At 47.4% G+C, this 14,589-nt stretch overlaps 1 protein-coding gene across 1 annotated transcript in view; it reads left to right on the top strand.

Moving 5' to 3' along the window:
• LOC117503102 (protein eva-1 homolog A) overlaps nt 1-14,589 on the top strand; it is a 121,537-nt gene that overhangs the window by 48,137 nt on the left and 58,811 nt on the right. The window contains exon 5 of the mRNA XM_034162270.1: nt 10,787-10,930. Coding sequence (XP_034018161.1) covers nt 10,787-10,930 — 144 coding nt within the window. The remainder of the gene's footprint in view (nt 1-10,786; nt 10,931-14,589) is intronic.

Here is a 14,589-nt window from a genome sequence, read left to right as displayed (position 1 = left end):
AGCCGTACGTCAACAGTAAGTAGAGTGTGGGACAACACCTGAACTCCTACTTGCACCTGTTCCTGTGGACGGTGTCAGGTGGCACACACGGCAGCAGGGGATTTGCTTGTGTACTTTCTCCTCCAAAGATCAGGACTGAAATTTGATATCCACCTGCCACATCGGGGGTTGATTTGTCTTTGTGGCTCACTGCCAGACGTGTTGTGTGGGCCGCCAGAAGAGGAGGTACTGCTGGCCCACCACCAGAGGGTGCCCTGCCTGAAGTGCGGGCTTCAGGCACAAGAGGGCGCTGCCGCCACGGACACAACCGGGAGTGACAGCTGTCACACATCAACTCATGACAGCTGTCACCCATCTTCATTTCATCACTCCATAAAAGCCGGATGTCATCTCCACCTCGCTGCCGAGATATCATCTACCTGTGAAGGTAATTCTCTGCTAAACTGAAAACACTGACTAATAGTCTGAACTTCTTTGCAGCCGTTTTCCTGTAAGTGTTTCCTTATCTGTGGAATTGGCGTTTGGTGTGATCAGCGACAGCTTCGCTTCACACCCCAACCAGATAAGTGGTTAGACAGGAGCTGCACGTGTGTGTGATTAGAGGTGGAGGTGACTTTCCACCTTCTGACTGTTTTTGTTACTGGGTGTGCACACACCCACATCTCACTGTTTGTGCTCCTCGCCAGCAGTACCAGATCCGACAGTCGGGGACGGTGATCACCTGGGAATTCGGGACTTGACGGCTCCAGTATTCTCCGGGTTCTGTGGCGGTGGAAATCGTGTGGTTCCGGCTCTTCTCAGGACAGACGTCTTCTATCCTCGAGCCTGCCCACACGTCACCTTGGTGTATTGACTGCTGTCAGATTCTGTGATTGTCTGTATCATCGTTGTGCACATTCACAACATTAAATTGTTACCTTTTGGCTCATCTATTGACCGTTCATTTGCGCCCCCTGTTGTGGGTCCGTGTCACTACACTTTCCCCAACAGGATATCTCGGCCAACGTCATGGATCCCGAGGGGCGTCAACCATCTATTGGACAGCCAATGGAAGAGCAGGGTGCACAGGCGTCGGCTGGAGGCGTGATTGGTGAGTTGCAGCCTATCCTCACCGCCTTTACCGCTCGGATGGACCTGATGACCGAGCAAAACATCATCCTTAATCGCAGGATGGAGGCTCTCACCGCGCAGGTGGAAGCGCGCGCTCAGGGCGCTGCTGCAGCTCCTCCTCCTGCCGACCCGGTGCCGAATACAGACATTCCACTGGTCATTCAACGACCCCCCCCACCATCCCCTGAAGCATACGTAAGCCCCCCAGAGCCGTACGGAGGTTGTGTGGAGACGTGCGCGGACTTTCTTATGCAGTGTTCGCTCGTCTTTGCACAGCGTCCCGTGATGTACGCGTCTGTCGCCAGTAAGGTGGCTTACGTGATTAATTTGCTTCGAGGTGAGGCACGCGCTTGGGCTACAGCGCTTTGGGAACAAGGTTCACGGCTCCTTGCCTCTTATACTGGGTTTGTGAGGGAGCTCAGAACTGGTTTTGATCACCCCAACAGAGGCGAAACCGCGTCTACCGTGCTGCTGTCAATGAGACAGGGGCGTCGGAGCGCAGCCGAATATGCAGTCGACTTCCGCATCACGGCTGCGAGATCCGGCTGGAATATGACTGCGCTCCGCGCCACCTTCATAAACGGACTGTCGTCGGTCCTGAAGGAGCACCTGGTGGCTAAGGAGGAACCGCGGGATTTGGCTGAGCTTATCGATTTGGTTATACGATTGGACAATCGGTTAGAAGAACGCCGACGGGAGCGAGGCGAAGGGCGTGGTCAGGCACAAGCCGTCCCTCTTCCTCCCGAGTCCAAAAGAGAGCCGTCTTCCCCACGCTCCACAGCCACAGCGCTCCATGTGGCTACAGCTCCCCCTGCTGACGGTGCTAGGGACACGAGCAGGGCCACATTCAGACAGAGGAGGCTGGTCCCCGGGGAGTGCTTTGTCTGCGGCTCGAGTGAGCATCAGCAGAGAGTCTGCCCCAAACGGTCAAAACACAAACGCCCGCCCTTAGAGACTGGGCTGAGGGGGGGTCAAAACATTCACGTGGGTCATACACATCTTTCAACACAACTCCCAGTTACAATCCTGAGCGGGGATTTAACCCTTCAAGCCCCAGCACTGGTGGACACGGGGTCAGAAGGGAATCTGCTGGATAGCAGATGGGCAAGGGAGGTAGGGCTCCCTCTGGTGGCGCTTTCTTCGCCAGTGAAGGTGCGAGCACTAGATGGCACTCTTCTCCCTTTTATCACACACAAGACACTACCTGTAACCCTGGTAGTGTCTGGGAATCACCGGGAGGAGATTGAGTTTTTTGTAACTCCTTCTACCTCCCGCGTGATTTTGGGCTTCCCATGGATGATTAAACACAATCCCCGGATTGATCGGCCGTCTGGGGGTGTGGCTCAGTGGAGCGAAACCTGCCACCGTAATTGTTTAGGATCCTCGGTTCCTCCCGGTGTAAACGCTAATGAGGAGGTTAAAGTCCCTCCCAATCTGACGGCGGTGCCGGTTGAGTACCACGATCTTGCTGATGCCTTCAGCAAGGATCTGGCGCTCACCCTTCCCCCGCACCGTCCGTACGATTGTGCCATTGATTTGGTCCCGGGCGTTGAGTTCCGGTCCAGCAGGCTGTACAATCTCTCACGTCCCGAGCGCGAATCAATGGAGACCTACATCCGGGACTCATTAGCTGCCGGGTTGATCCGGAATTCCACATCCCCGATGGGTGCAGGTTTCTTTTTTGTGGGCAAGAAAGATGGCTGACTCTGTCCATGCATTGATTACAGGGGGCTGAACGACATAACAGTTCGTAATCGATACCCTTTACCCCTGTTGGATTCAGTGTTCATGCCCCTGCATGGAGCCCAAATTTTCACCAAACTGGACCTCAGGAATGCGTACGACCTGGTTCGGATCCGGAAGGGAGACGAATGGAAGACGGCATTCAACACCCCATTAGGTCATGCCGTTCGGCCTCACTAACGCCCCTGCGACGTTCCAAGCTTTGGTTAATGACGTCTTGCGGGACTTCCTGCACCGATTCGTCTTCGTATATCTGGATGACATACTCATCTCTTCCCCGGACCCTGAGACTCATGTCCAGCATGTACGTCAGGTCCTGCAGCAGTTGTTGGAGAACCAGCTGTTTGTGAAGGGTGAGAAGTGTGAGTTTCACTGCACCTCTTTGTCCTTCCTGGGGTTCATCAACTCCTCCAACTCCGTCGCCCCTGATCCGGCCAAGGTTGCGGCGGTGAGAGATTGGCCCCAACCAACAAGCCGTAGGAAGCTGCAACAGTTCCTTGGCTTTGCAAATTTCTACAGGAGGTTCATTAAGGGCTACAGTCAGGTAGTTAGCCCCCTGACAGCCCTGACCTCTCCAAAAGTCCCCTTCACCTGGTCAGATCGGTGCGAAGCCACGTTCAAGGAGTTGAAACGCCGGTTCTCGTCTGCACCAGTTCTGGTGCAACCCGACCCTAGCCGCCAGTTCATGGTTGAAGTGGACGCCTCTGACTCAGGGATAGGAGCCGTGCTATCCCAGAGCGGAGAGACCGATAAGGTTCTTCACCCGTGTGCCAACTTTTCTCGCAGGTTTACCCCAGCTGAACGGAACTATGACGTCGGCAATCGAGAACTCCTTGCGGTGAAAGAGGCTCTTGAGGAGTGGAGACACCTGTTGGAGGGAGCGTCTGTGCCGTTCACGGTTTTCACTGACCATCGGAACCTGGAGTATATCAGGACCGCCAAGCGGCTGAACCCCAGGCAAGCCCGCTGGTCACTGTTCTTCGGGCGTTTTGACTTCCGAATCACCTACCGCCCCGGGACCAAGAACCAGAGATCGGATGCCTTGTCCCGGGTGCATGAAGATGAGGTCAAGACTGAGCTGTCGGATCCACCGGAGCCCATCATTCCGGAGTCCACTATCGTGGCCACCCTCACCTGGGACGTGGAGAAGACCGTACGGGAGGCCCTGGCACGGAGCCCAGACCCCGGAACTGGACCAAAGAACCATTTATACATCCCACCAGACGCCAGAGCTGCAGTCTTGGACTTCTGTCACGGGTCCAAGCTCTTCTGTCATCCAGGGGTGCGTAGGACCGTGGCAGTTGTCCGGCAGCGCTTCTGGTGGGCGTCCATGGAGGCCGACGTCCGGGAGTATGTCCAGGTCTGCACCACCTGTGCCAGGGGCAAGGCAGACCACTCCAAGACACAAGGGCTTCTGCAACCGCTTCCGGTGCTTCGTCGCCTCTGGTCTCACATTGGCCTGGACTTTGTCACGGGCCTCCCGCCGTCCCAGGGCATGACGACCATCTTCACGATAGTGGACCGTTTCTCCAAGGCGGCCCACTTCGTGGCCCTCCCGAAGCTCCCTACGGCCCAGGAGACAGCAGACCTCCTGGTCCACCACGTCGTACGTCTGCATGGGATACCAACTGACATTGTCTCGGACCGTGGTCCTCAGTTCTCCTCACAGGTTTGGAGGAGTTTCTGCAGAGAATTGGGGGCCAACTTGAGCCTCTCGTCCGGGTATCACCCTCAGACAAATGGACAGGCAGAGCGGGCCAACCAAGAACTTGAACAGGCCCTCCGCTGTGTTACATCCGCGCACCTGTCGGCCTGGAGTCACCATCTGGCCTGGATCGAGTACGCCCATAACAGCCAGGTGTCCTCTGCCACCGGCCTCTCCCCATTTGATGTGTGTCTGGGGTACCAGCCCCCATTGTTCCCCGTGGTGGAGGGAGAGGTCAGTGTGCCCTCGGCCCAGGCCCACCTGCGAAGATGCCGTCGGGTGTGGCGCACCGCCTGTTCTGTCTTTTTGAAGGCCCAGACGAGGGCTAAGGCCCATGCAGACCGCCGGCGTTCCCCGGCCCCTGCTTACCAGCCCGGGCAGGAGGTGTGGCTTTCAACGAAGGACATCCCTCTCCAAGTGGACTCACCCAAACTCAAGGACAGGTATATCGGTCCATTCAAGATCCTCAAAGTCCTCAGTCCGGCCACAGTGAAGTTCCAGCTCCCAGCTTCACTGCGGGTCCACCCGGTTTTTCATGTTTCCCGGATCAAGCCACACCACACCTCACCCTTCTGTGCTCCCGGACCGGCGCCGCCTCCTGCCCGGATCATCGATGGGGAGCCTGCATGGACGGTTCGCAGGCTCCTGGACATCCGTCGGAAGGGCCGGGGGTTTCAGTATCTGGTGGACTGGGAGGGGTATGGACCTGAAGAACGCTTCTGGGTGAAGAGGAGCTTCATCCTGGACCCGGACCTCCTGGCCGACTTCTACCGACGTCACCCGGACAAGCCTGGTCAGGCGCCAGGAGGCGCCCGTTGAGGGGGGGGTCCTGTTGTGTGGGCCGCCAGAAGAGGAGGTACTGCTGGCCCACCACCAGAGGGCGCCCTGCCTGAAGTGCGGGCTTCAGGCACGAGAGGGCGCTGCCGCCACGGACACAACCAGGAGTGACAGCTGTCACACATCAACTCATGACAGTTGCCACCCATCTTCATTTCATCACTCCATAAAAGCCAGATGTCATCTCCACATAGCTGCCGAGATATCATCTACCTGTGAAGGTAATTCTCTGCTAAACTGAAAACACTGACTAATAGTCTGAACTTCATTGCAGCTGTTTTCCTGTAAGTGTTTCCTTATCTGTGGGATTGGCGTTTGGTGTGATCAGCGACGGCTTCGCTTCACACCCCAACCAGATAAGTGGTTAGACAGGAGCTGCACGTGTGTGTGATTAGAGGTGGAGGTGACTTTCCACCTTCTGACTGTTTTTGTTACTGGGTGTGCACACACCCACATCTCACTGTTTGTGCTCCTCGCCAGCAGTACCAGATCCGACAGTCTGGGACGGTGATCCCCTGGGAATTCGGGACTTGGCGGCTCCAGTATTCTCCGGGTTCTGTGGCGGTGGAAATCGTGTTGTTCCGGCTCTTCTCAGGACAGACGTCTTCTATCCTCGAGCCTGCCCACACGTCACCTTGGTGTATTGACTGCTGTCAGATTCTGTGATTGTCTGTATCATCGTTGTGCACATTCACAACATTAAATTGTTACCTTTTGGCTCATCTATTGACCGTTCATTTGCGCCCCCTGTTGTGGGTCCGTGTCACTACACTTTCCCCAACAAGACGTGGACAAACCGTATTTGCTATGGAGGTTTTCTAGTAGTTTGCTTGTTTGGCTTCCAAAGTTTTCTGTCGAGTTAAAAAGTAAGCGACTGCACACGTGCGCACACAAAGTAGGACCCCTTTGATGTCTTTTTTTGCTCGGTGGGGTGACGGGGTGGGAGTGGTGCGGTTGAACAGGTCTTGATGACGATGTAGGATCCTCAAAGCAAAGGGGCCCATTTCTACCCCCGCTATAGTCATGCACACGTCTTTGACAGATAAATAGCCCCCATGCTTGGCATGCTTGCGCTGCTCCTTTTTTTAATTTGGAAGCAGGGGGAGGGGGCAGTGCCCTTTCACTTCTCTGTATGATCTTCTGACGAAAAGATCTAGAAGTATGCACATGATGATCAATCGGGGGTCACAGTGTCTTTTAAAAGCCACACCGTCAGCTGCAGAAGGTGATGCAAACCACAGCTGGGCTTCAGATTTAACACTCTGGTTTCGTAAGTCTGCAGGCCTAAATATTTTTGTGGTAACTTTATTCTGCAGATGGATTCCCATACATCTGTATTTTTTGGTAGTTTCCTTGCCCATATCTTACTCAAATGACAGGTTCATTATGTCAAGCTAATGGAAATGATATCTTAAAGCAAGAGTGCGTAGGATTTAGTGCCATCTAGTGGTGAGGTTGCAGATTGCATTGCTGGTCACAATGTTGTTTCCCTTCATGTTTTTGCATCTTTGGCTGCAGGGATTCATGCTTCCTTGTCTTCTCTTGTGATATCCTCCATTTCATAAACTAGCACAAACAGTACTGTACACTCTCAGCTACTAACAAACCGATTTTGAGTTTGAACACCGCCAACGCTTCTGATAGAATCAAAGGTGATCACAAACCCAAACACAGCCAATGAGTCAGTGCTTCTGTCTTTGTGTGCCCTGCCCACTGCTGTAGGGAAGCCTCATTTACCTTGACAGCATACAGCCGTTCAGCTGTGAGGCAGACATCTTGAAAAGGAAAGCAGGTTTGACTTATGGTTTTGATTGATAAATCAAATTAATCCGCATAGAATAACTGCATTAATGTAAACTCTTAAAATGTACAAAGTGAAAATATAACAAATCTGTTCATTTTAAAATAATGCACTAATTCTGAAAATTTGAACATAAACACACAGATGCCCAGAGGAATTATGGGTAAACAGCCTCCACTCATAGTGATTGGTTGACTAATTCATCCTATGTAAAAACCAACACAAGTGAATGTAACGTGTGTGTTTGTGTTTACAAATAAATGTGCTTTTGTAAAATTTGTAATTTTTTCATTTGTAAAAAAAGGCATTTGCAAAATCGAAAAGTCTGGTAAGTTGTGATTCAGATCGACAACAGTGTGATATAACCGGGCGCCAGTAGATGGCAGCATTCTATGCTTTTTGACCCCGGTTATATCACACTCATATACAGCATTCCTTTGTTCTGTACTCAGCTGTCACAAGACTTTCTTAATCTCATAATACCATCTTAAACCCCCACACATCAAATCATACAAACTATATGTATCACAGGTGAGTCACATTAGACTTGTAGGTGGGCACTGTCTACCCACTGTCTTGGAAATTCCAAGAGTGACATGGGATTGTGAGTGAAAACTAGAGGGCTGAGAGTTTGGGGAATTTCCTATTCAAGGAATTCTCTGGAAGTACAATAAAATTGGTAATGTGATGCTGGACAAGTAAATGGCAAGTTAGGGAGTGACTGGGACGAGCCATGTAAAAGATTTGCTGGAACAAACAAGATCCAAAATGCTGGCCAGCCATAGAAGATGATGTCTGATTAGGATTGAGATTATTTTTATTCTAATTTAATTGAGACAAATCGTGCTTTGAGCAAATACACTGTGCATTCCTATATGCTTCACTGGAGTTCAATATAATACAAATGGGAGTTCATGGGCTTTCAAACAGGACCCAAGAATCCAAGATCCAGACTGTGAGGTGGGCAGTTAGCAATGTGGTTGTTGCAAGATTAGCAGTTACGAAAATAAGAGGCTTAAAGTCAGGCAGTCTGCAAACATTGATTGGTTTGGACTTTGAGGTTGTGATGGTGGTGGAGTAGGGAGTTCTCTAGAACTCAGTGACTGTGCAAGAAGGAGCATGGGTGCAGCAGATAAGAGAATATTTACAGAGGAAAACCTCAAATGGTGATTCAAGCACCAAATTTGGCACAAATACTCCTCAGACATTACTCTTTTCAAAAAGCAGAATGTCCACTTGAATTTTCAATTGGTGGAAAAATGTGAAAGATTTTTTTTTAGTTGTCCGCTGCGCTACATGGTGAGGCAAGCCACCAAGCGAAATAGTTCTAGGCTTCTGTCGTTGGGATTGAAACAGTGTATTATGCAACTTTTGTCTTTTGCATCACACAGCTTCATGGTGGAATGCAACAAAGGATTTTCTTGCAAGAAAACTGATCAAATCTTGGCTCGGATCTCCCATGTGCCTTCTGGCAAACTGGAGCTGAAATTCCACATCTTCTGTGCCACTCCACAACTGGTGATGTAACATCAGTGAAGATAAATGCACATGTCCATCCAGGAGACTCCTCTTGTCTTGACTGTGGACGTTCTCTTACCAGAGTGCAGAGGCTCAGAGGTAGATGAGGGTAAAGGTTAGAGGTAACGGGGGTTATTCGTGTCTGCATGCAGGAGAGAGTGGGAGAGAGAGAGAGAGGACTGTTTTATGCTTGTCTTTCTGAATTAAGGCTACTAATGGGAGCCAGCGGAGGTCAGACCTTGAAGAATGCTCCTTTAAAGCTGCATGCGCAACTCCCAGAAAGGAAAAGGGAGATCAAGAGTAAATTTAAAGTACATGTGGTAGACGCTGAACATGGAAATGCACACATGTGTAATTGTGACAGATCATGCTACAATTAAAGCTACAGTCTGTAGAATTTAGTGTTATCTAGTGGTGAGGTTGCAGATTGCATTAGGACCTCACTGGTCACAATTTTGTTTGTTGTCACATTTTCGCTTGTTTGGCAATGAAGGTTCAGACTCCATTTGAATAAAATAAACTTGTTATCTATTTTGGCCCCGCACTAACTGGCGGCATAGCGAGCACTTGTCTCCTCGCTATAAACCGCCCATTCTGATTGAAAATAAATGGCAGCTGGTCCTTTTACCTCTTGTGATGAATGTGATCAAGGGGTGATGGGGTCCCAGCCATGATTGAGCGCATTGTAAACAATGGCATCAGAGGCCTCTGCTGGATAAAGTACGCAATGACACCAACAACCAAAGTGGTTTTTATATTGTTTATTTAGTAAGATAAAAGTTTTCATATCGGCAAAAATAAAGTTGATATCGATATGTTTGTGAAATCTGCCAGTATTATCAGGCAGCCCTTATATTGGTCTCGCCTTTAGTAATAAATACGTTGTGTTTTAAGCAGCAGTGGGAACTGTTGAATCTTCGAGGGGCCTGAGTTGAGATTCCTTTAAACTGCTGACAGTCCTCCACCATGCTCTATCCTGGTGGCTCCAGCTGGGAGTACTAGGCAGTGTCCGGTTACAACTTTGGACCATCAAATGAGGTTCTTAGGAAGCTTAGTTCTATGTGTAAAACTAAGGAATGAACCCCCATAATCTTTACTAGTCAGATTTGTTTACTAACATAATCTTGCATTAATGTGAAGGAAATCGTATTTCTCACTTCTTTATATTTGTAATCCAATAAGGCAGATTTACACAGTCATCAGCCACTCGAAGCATTGCTAGTGTTGACCACTAACTTGCCCTCTTTCACTTCCTGAATAGGGCGTTTGCCCTTTGACCGGTGCATCATTCATTGTGGCGAGTTGGCGTGTGAGCCAAGCCTTAACCAGCCCGTTCTCCATCGTTTTTCTGATCTTTCTCCAGGGCCCACCAGGACAGACAGATCAAGATCCCAGTGACCACTTTCAAAGGCGAACCTCTTCCTGTTGTTTTAAGGGGCTGAGAGAACACGGGGGGTCTAGGAGGCATCCAAGCAGAACCCAGGCCCTCTCTGCATTCCCCTGAGGCTAAGCAAGTGTCTTTATTAGTCAAACCCAAGCCTGCGAATTGTACTGAATAAAACCGAAAATACTGATGAGTCTGACCAGGTAGCCCACTCTAGGAAGACACCCAGGGGTCCTAATCTTTTCCCATGTAAGAATTATGGAGATAAATGTGTTTTTGGTAGCCTTCTATGCTTTCTTTATACCTTTATTTGTAGCCTTCCCTAGATTTGTGATTGACGGACAACAATACCAATGGTTGAAACTTTTCACAAAGTGAAAACCTTGAGCGTGTCATCTTGTGAGTTGTGTGTCGAATGTCGGATCGTTAGTCCTTCACAAGTTTCCTGAAGATCATTAAAAGTGGTACAGATGCAACAGGTCTGATACATGTGGTTGGATCAGTTGTGGGATACTCACTGTGAGGCAGCGGTATGGTTTCTCTGGGAGATGCACAGAGATGAGTCGGATGTCGCTACCATCTTCTGTTTGGACTTGCTCATGCATTATGATTAAATATCAAATCTTGACACTAGTCTGTCTTATTGACTGAATTAATCCTGTCATTCCCGTCTTTCTCTTCTTGCCAGACTGCCAGTCACCTGTCGCTCTGCAGGTTTTAACCGCTCGCTGTCAGGGGAAGAGGAGCTGCCTGATACGAGCTTCCAGCAGAGACTTTGGAGACCCGTGCTATTCTGGTACCAGGAAGTACCTCAGCGTGATCTACACCTGTGGTGAGTCCCAAAATACAGGCCTTCATTTCCTTCCCTTCCCAGTAGGTGGGGCTGTTTATTCGTTGATGAGTTAGTGCTTTAGCTCTCAGACAGACCCTGTCATTATGATGTAAATATTATGATGAGCTGGTATGTGTTCATTTCTATCACCATTTCATCGACTCTTACTTTGAAATTATTATTAAGAATGTCATTAAAGGCGACAAAGTGTCAATTTGGTGGTTTCTCTGGGAAATCGGAATTTATTTTGAAAATATAAAACTACAGACATCTCATCTAATTTTTCTTTTTCGTCTTGATATTCAAACAGCGTTGTCTTGATTTTACACCTCTATGATGTTTTTACAGTTTATCTGTTCTGGAGTGTCGTTAACTAAATATTGGCTGGACAAATTTTTACCAAATTTGGCGAGAATATTACTCGGGCATTTATCTTGAGATGATGGACGTTGGTTTGGAAAATATATTTCCTGCTTATATCTCTGCAACCAACAGGGCTGGAGACATGATGCATAATTTATATTGATCAGCAAAATATTTATAATTGATTGGTAAAAGTGATGTAATGATAAGGAAGTAGAGAAGCTTGAATCTTCGACTGGACTGGGTTGCTTGACGCGAGGACATTTCGCTTCAAATCGCAGAAGCTTCCTCAGCTAAAATTCTTGCTCTGGAAGTCTGACTCCTGTCTGACTCTTGTAGAGAAGAATAAAACAGAAGCCAACAAAAGCTGGAGTTTTAAACCTAACCAGACCCCTCCTACTGAGAGGCAGACTGCTATAGGCTAGTGACTAAACAATAGCTCTAATTAGCAACTATTGTGCTGCAGTTAGCACACCTAATGGCTGGACAGCTGTCCCTCTAATGATGGGATGGATGCCTTTCTGATGGCTCCCTTGATGACGTGAATGACTCATTACCATTAACAAAAGACTGAAACTCCTTTGACCTGAGTACCCCATTGTAAACAGGGGATAAAGTGTGTCTCAGACCCCCTCCCCGGTTAAGGCTGGGTTTCAAACGTTTCACAAAGAATGCCTCCTTGACCCCTCTCTCAAACCATTTCTTCTCTCTGGCTAATATTTTAACTTCCTTGTCCTCAAACATGTGGTTAGTGTCTTTGAGGTGGAGGTGAACCGCAGACTGAGGTCCACTGGTGCCCTCTCTGCGGTGCTGGTATAGCCTTTTGTGTAAAGGTTGCGTCGTTTCACCTATGTAGTGTTCGTTACAGTTTTCCTGACATCTGATAGAATACACTACATTGCTCTGTTTGTAACTAGGGATCCTGTCCTTAGGGTGAACTAATTTCTGTCTCAAGGTGTTAACCGGTTTAAAGTAAACTGGGATTTTGTGCTGTCTGAAGATCCTCTGTAGTTTTTCCCCTACTCCTGCTAAATAAGGGAGAGACACTCCTCTTCTTCTTGTCTCCGAGAGGAGTGTCTCTCCCTTATTTAGCAGGAGTAGGGGAAAAACTACAGAGGATCTTCAGACATTTAGATGTATATTATATTGTGTATATTTAGATGTATATTTTGATGGTTGTTTGCTGTGATGATGATGTAAGGCATATTTATAACATATTTTTATGGTGAAACCAAAGGCAAATGTCCACATTATGGATAATAAAGTTCTCGTATCGTATCATATTGTATCATATTTTTGTCACATATTACAACAGAAATCTGCCCTACACGTCTAAACCAGCCCTCATGAGATACAAGAAAAAAATAGGGCTAATACATCATACACTTTTCCTATCAATTCTATTGCCCTGGAAGCTGTGGCAATAAAATCAGGGCAATACAAATCTTAAAACAGGGCGATACAAAAAAAGACATTGAAAACCACCAATGACACACCCCCATCTTGTGTTACCCTGGTGACAAGTGCAGGATCCTGATATCCAGATCTTTTCATTCAGCCAAGATGTCTGATCAAGGTGAGAGAGTTTTCACCTCGCTAGCACAGAGAATTCTACAACTTGAGTCTCACACTGAAGTTGTGAGACACCAGTGAAGAGGACACTCATGACTTAATTTACATCTTTACATGATTTATCTGTGTTATACGTTCAACTTGATTCATGTGTAGGGTTATTGTTCTATATTTTTGTTGTAATATGTGATAAATATATTATTATATGTCTGTTTATGTATCACACCCTGTATCATGCCCCGATCTATCTGACTCGGGCTGATACAGATACATCAGGGAATGATACAGGGCGTGATACATAAACAGACATGTGATAAGGTATACGTATCGCACCGCATCGTATCATATCGTATTGCATCATATCGCATCGTATCGTATCATATCGCATCATATCACATCGTATACCATCGTATCGCCTTGTATCACATCATATCACATAGTATACCATCATATTGCATCGTATTGCATCATATCATATCGCATCGTATCATATCGTATTGCATCATATCATATTGCATCGTATTGCATCATATCATATTGCATCGTATCATATCGTATTGTATCATATCATATCGCATCGTATTGCATCATATCATATCGCATCGTATCATATCATATTGCATCATATCATATCGCATCATATCATATCGTATTGCATCATATCATATCGCATCATATCATATCGCATCGTATCATATCGTATTGCATCATATCATATTGCATCGTATTGCATCATATCATATCGCATCGTATCATATCGTATTGCATCGTATTGCATCATATCGCATCGTATCATATCGTATTGCATCATATCATATCGCATCATATCATATCGTATTGCATCATATATCGCATCATATTGCATCATATCATATTGCATCGTATCATAACGTATTGCATCGTATCACATCCAGTCCAATCCAATCCAATTTATTTATAGAGCACATTTAAAAACAACAAAGTTGACCAAAGCGCTGTACAAAGACATAAAATAAATCAATAAATAAATAATCACACGATAAATAACAGTGGCAACAATAAAAGTTTTTTAAACAGCAAAATCATCAACCCTCTAGTCAAAAGCCAAAGAAAACAAGTATGTTTGAAGACGAGATTTAAAAACTAGAGGTGACTCCGCCTGTGTGATACAGAGAGGCAGGTCATTCCACAATCTGGGACCAACAACAGAGAAAGCTCTATCACCTCTACGTTTGAGCTTTGTCTGAGGAACTAAAATCAGAGCTTGATCTTGTGACCTAAGAGAACGTGATGGGGAATAAGACACAAGCAAGTCAGACAGATACCGTGGAGCAAGATCATTAAGACATTTAAAAACAAACAGTCAAATTTGAAAATCAATACGATAACGAACAGGCAGCCAGTGAAGGGAAAAAAGAATGGGCGAAACATGGTCACACCTCCGGATCCAGTCAAAACACGGGCTGCAGCATTCTGGACCAGCTGCAGCCGTGCAAGTGAGGCCTGGCTAATACCAGCGTACAGTGCATTACAATAATCCAGCCAAGTCATAACAAAAGCATGGATTAAAATCTCCAGGGCGTGATACATAAACAGACGTGATAAGGTATACGTATCGCACTGCATCGTATCATATCATATCGCATCGTATCATATCATATCGTATTGCATCATATCGCATCGTATTGCATCATATCGCATCGTATTGCATCATATCGCATCGTATCATATCGTATCGCATCATA

This window comes from Thalassophryne amazonica, chromosome 21 (assembly GCF_902500255.1).
Source record: "Thalassophryne amazonica chromosome 21, fThaAma1.1, whole genome shotgun sequence".
NCBI lineage: Eukaryota > Metazoa > Chordata > Actinopteri > Batrachoidiformes > Batrachoididae > Thalassophryne > Thalassophryne amazonica.
Note: the sequence above shows the minus strand (reverse complement) of the source record. Positions and strands in the feature narration are given on the sequence as shown.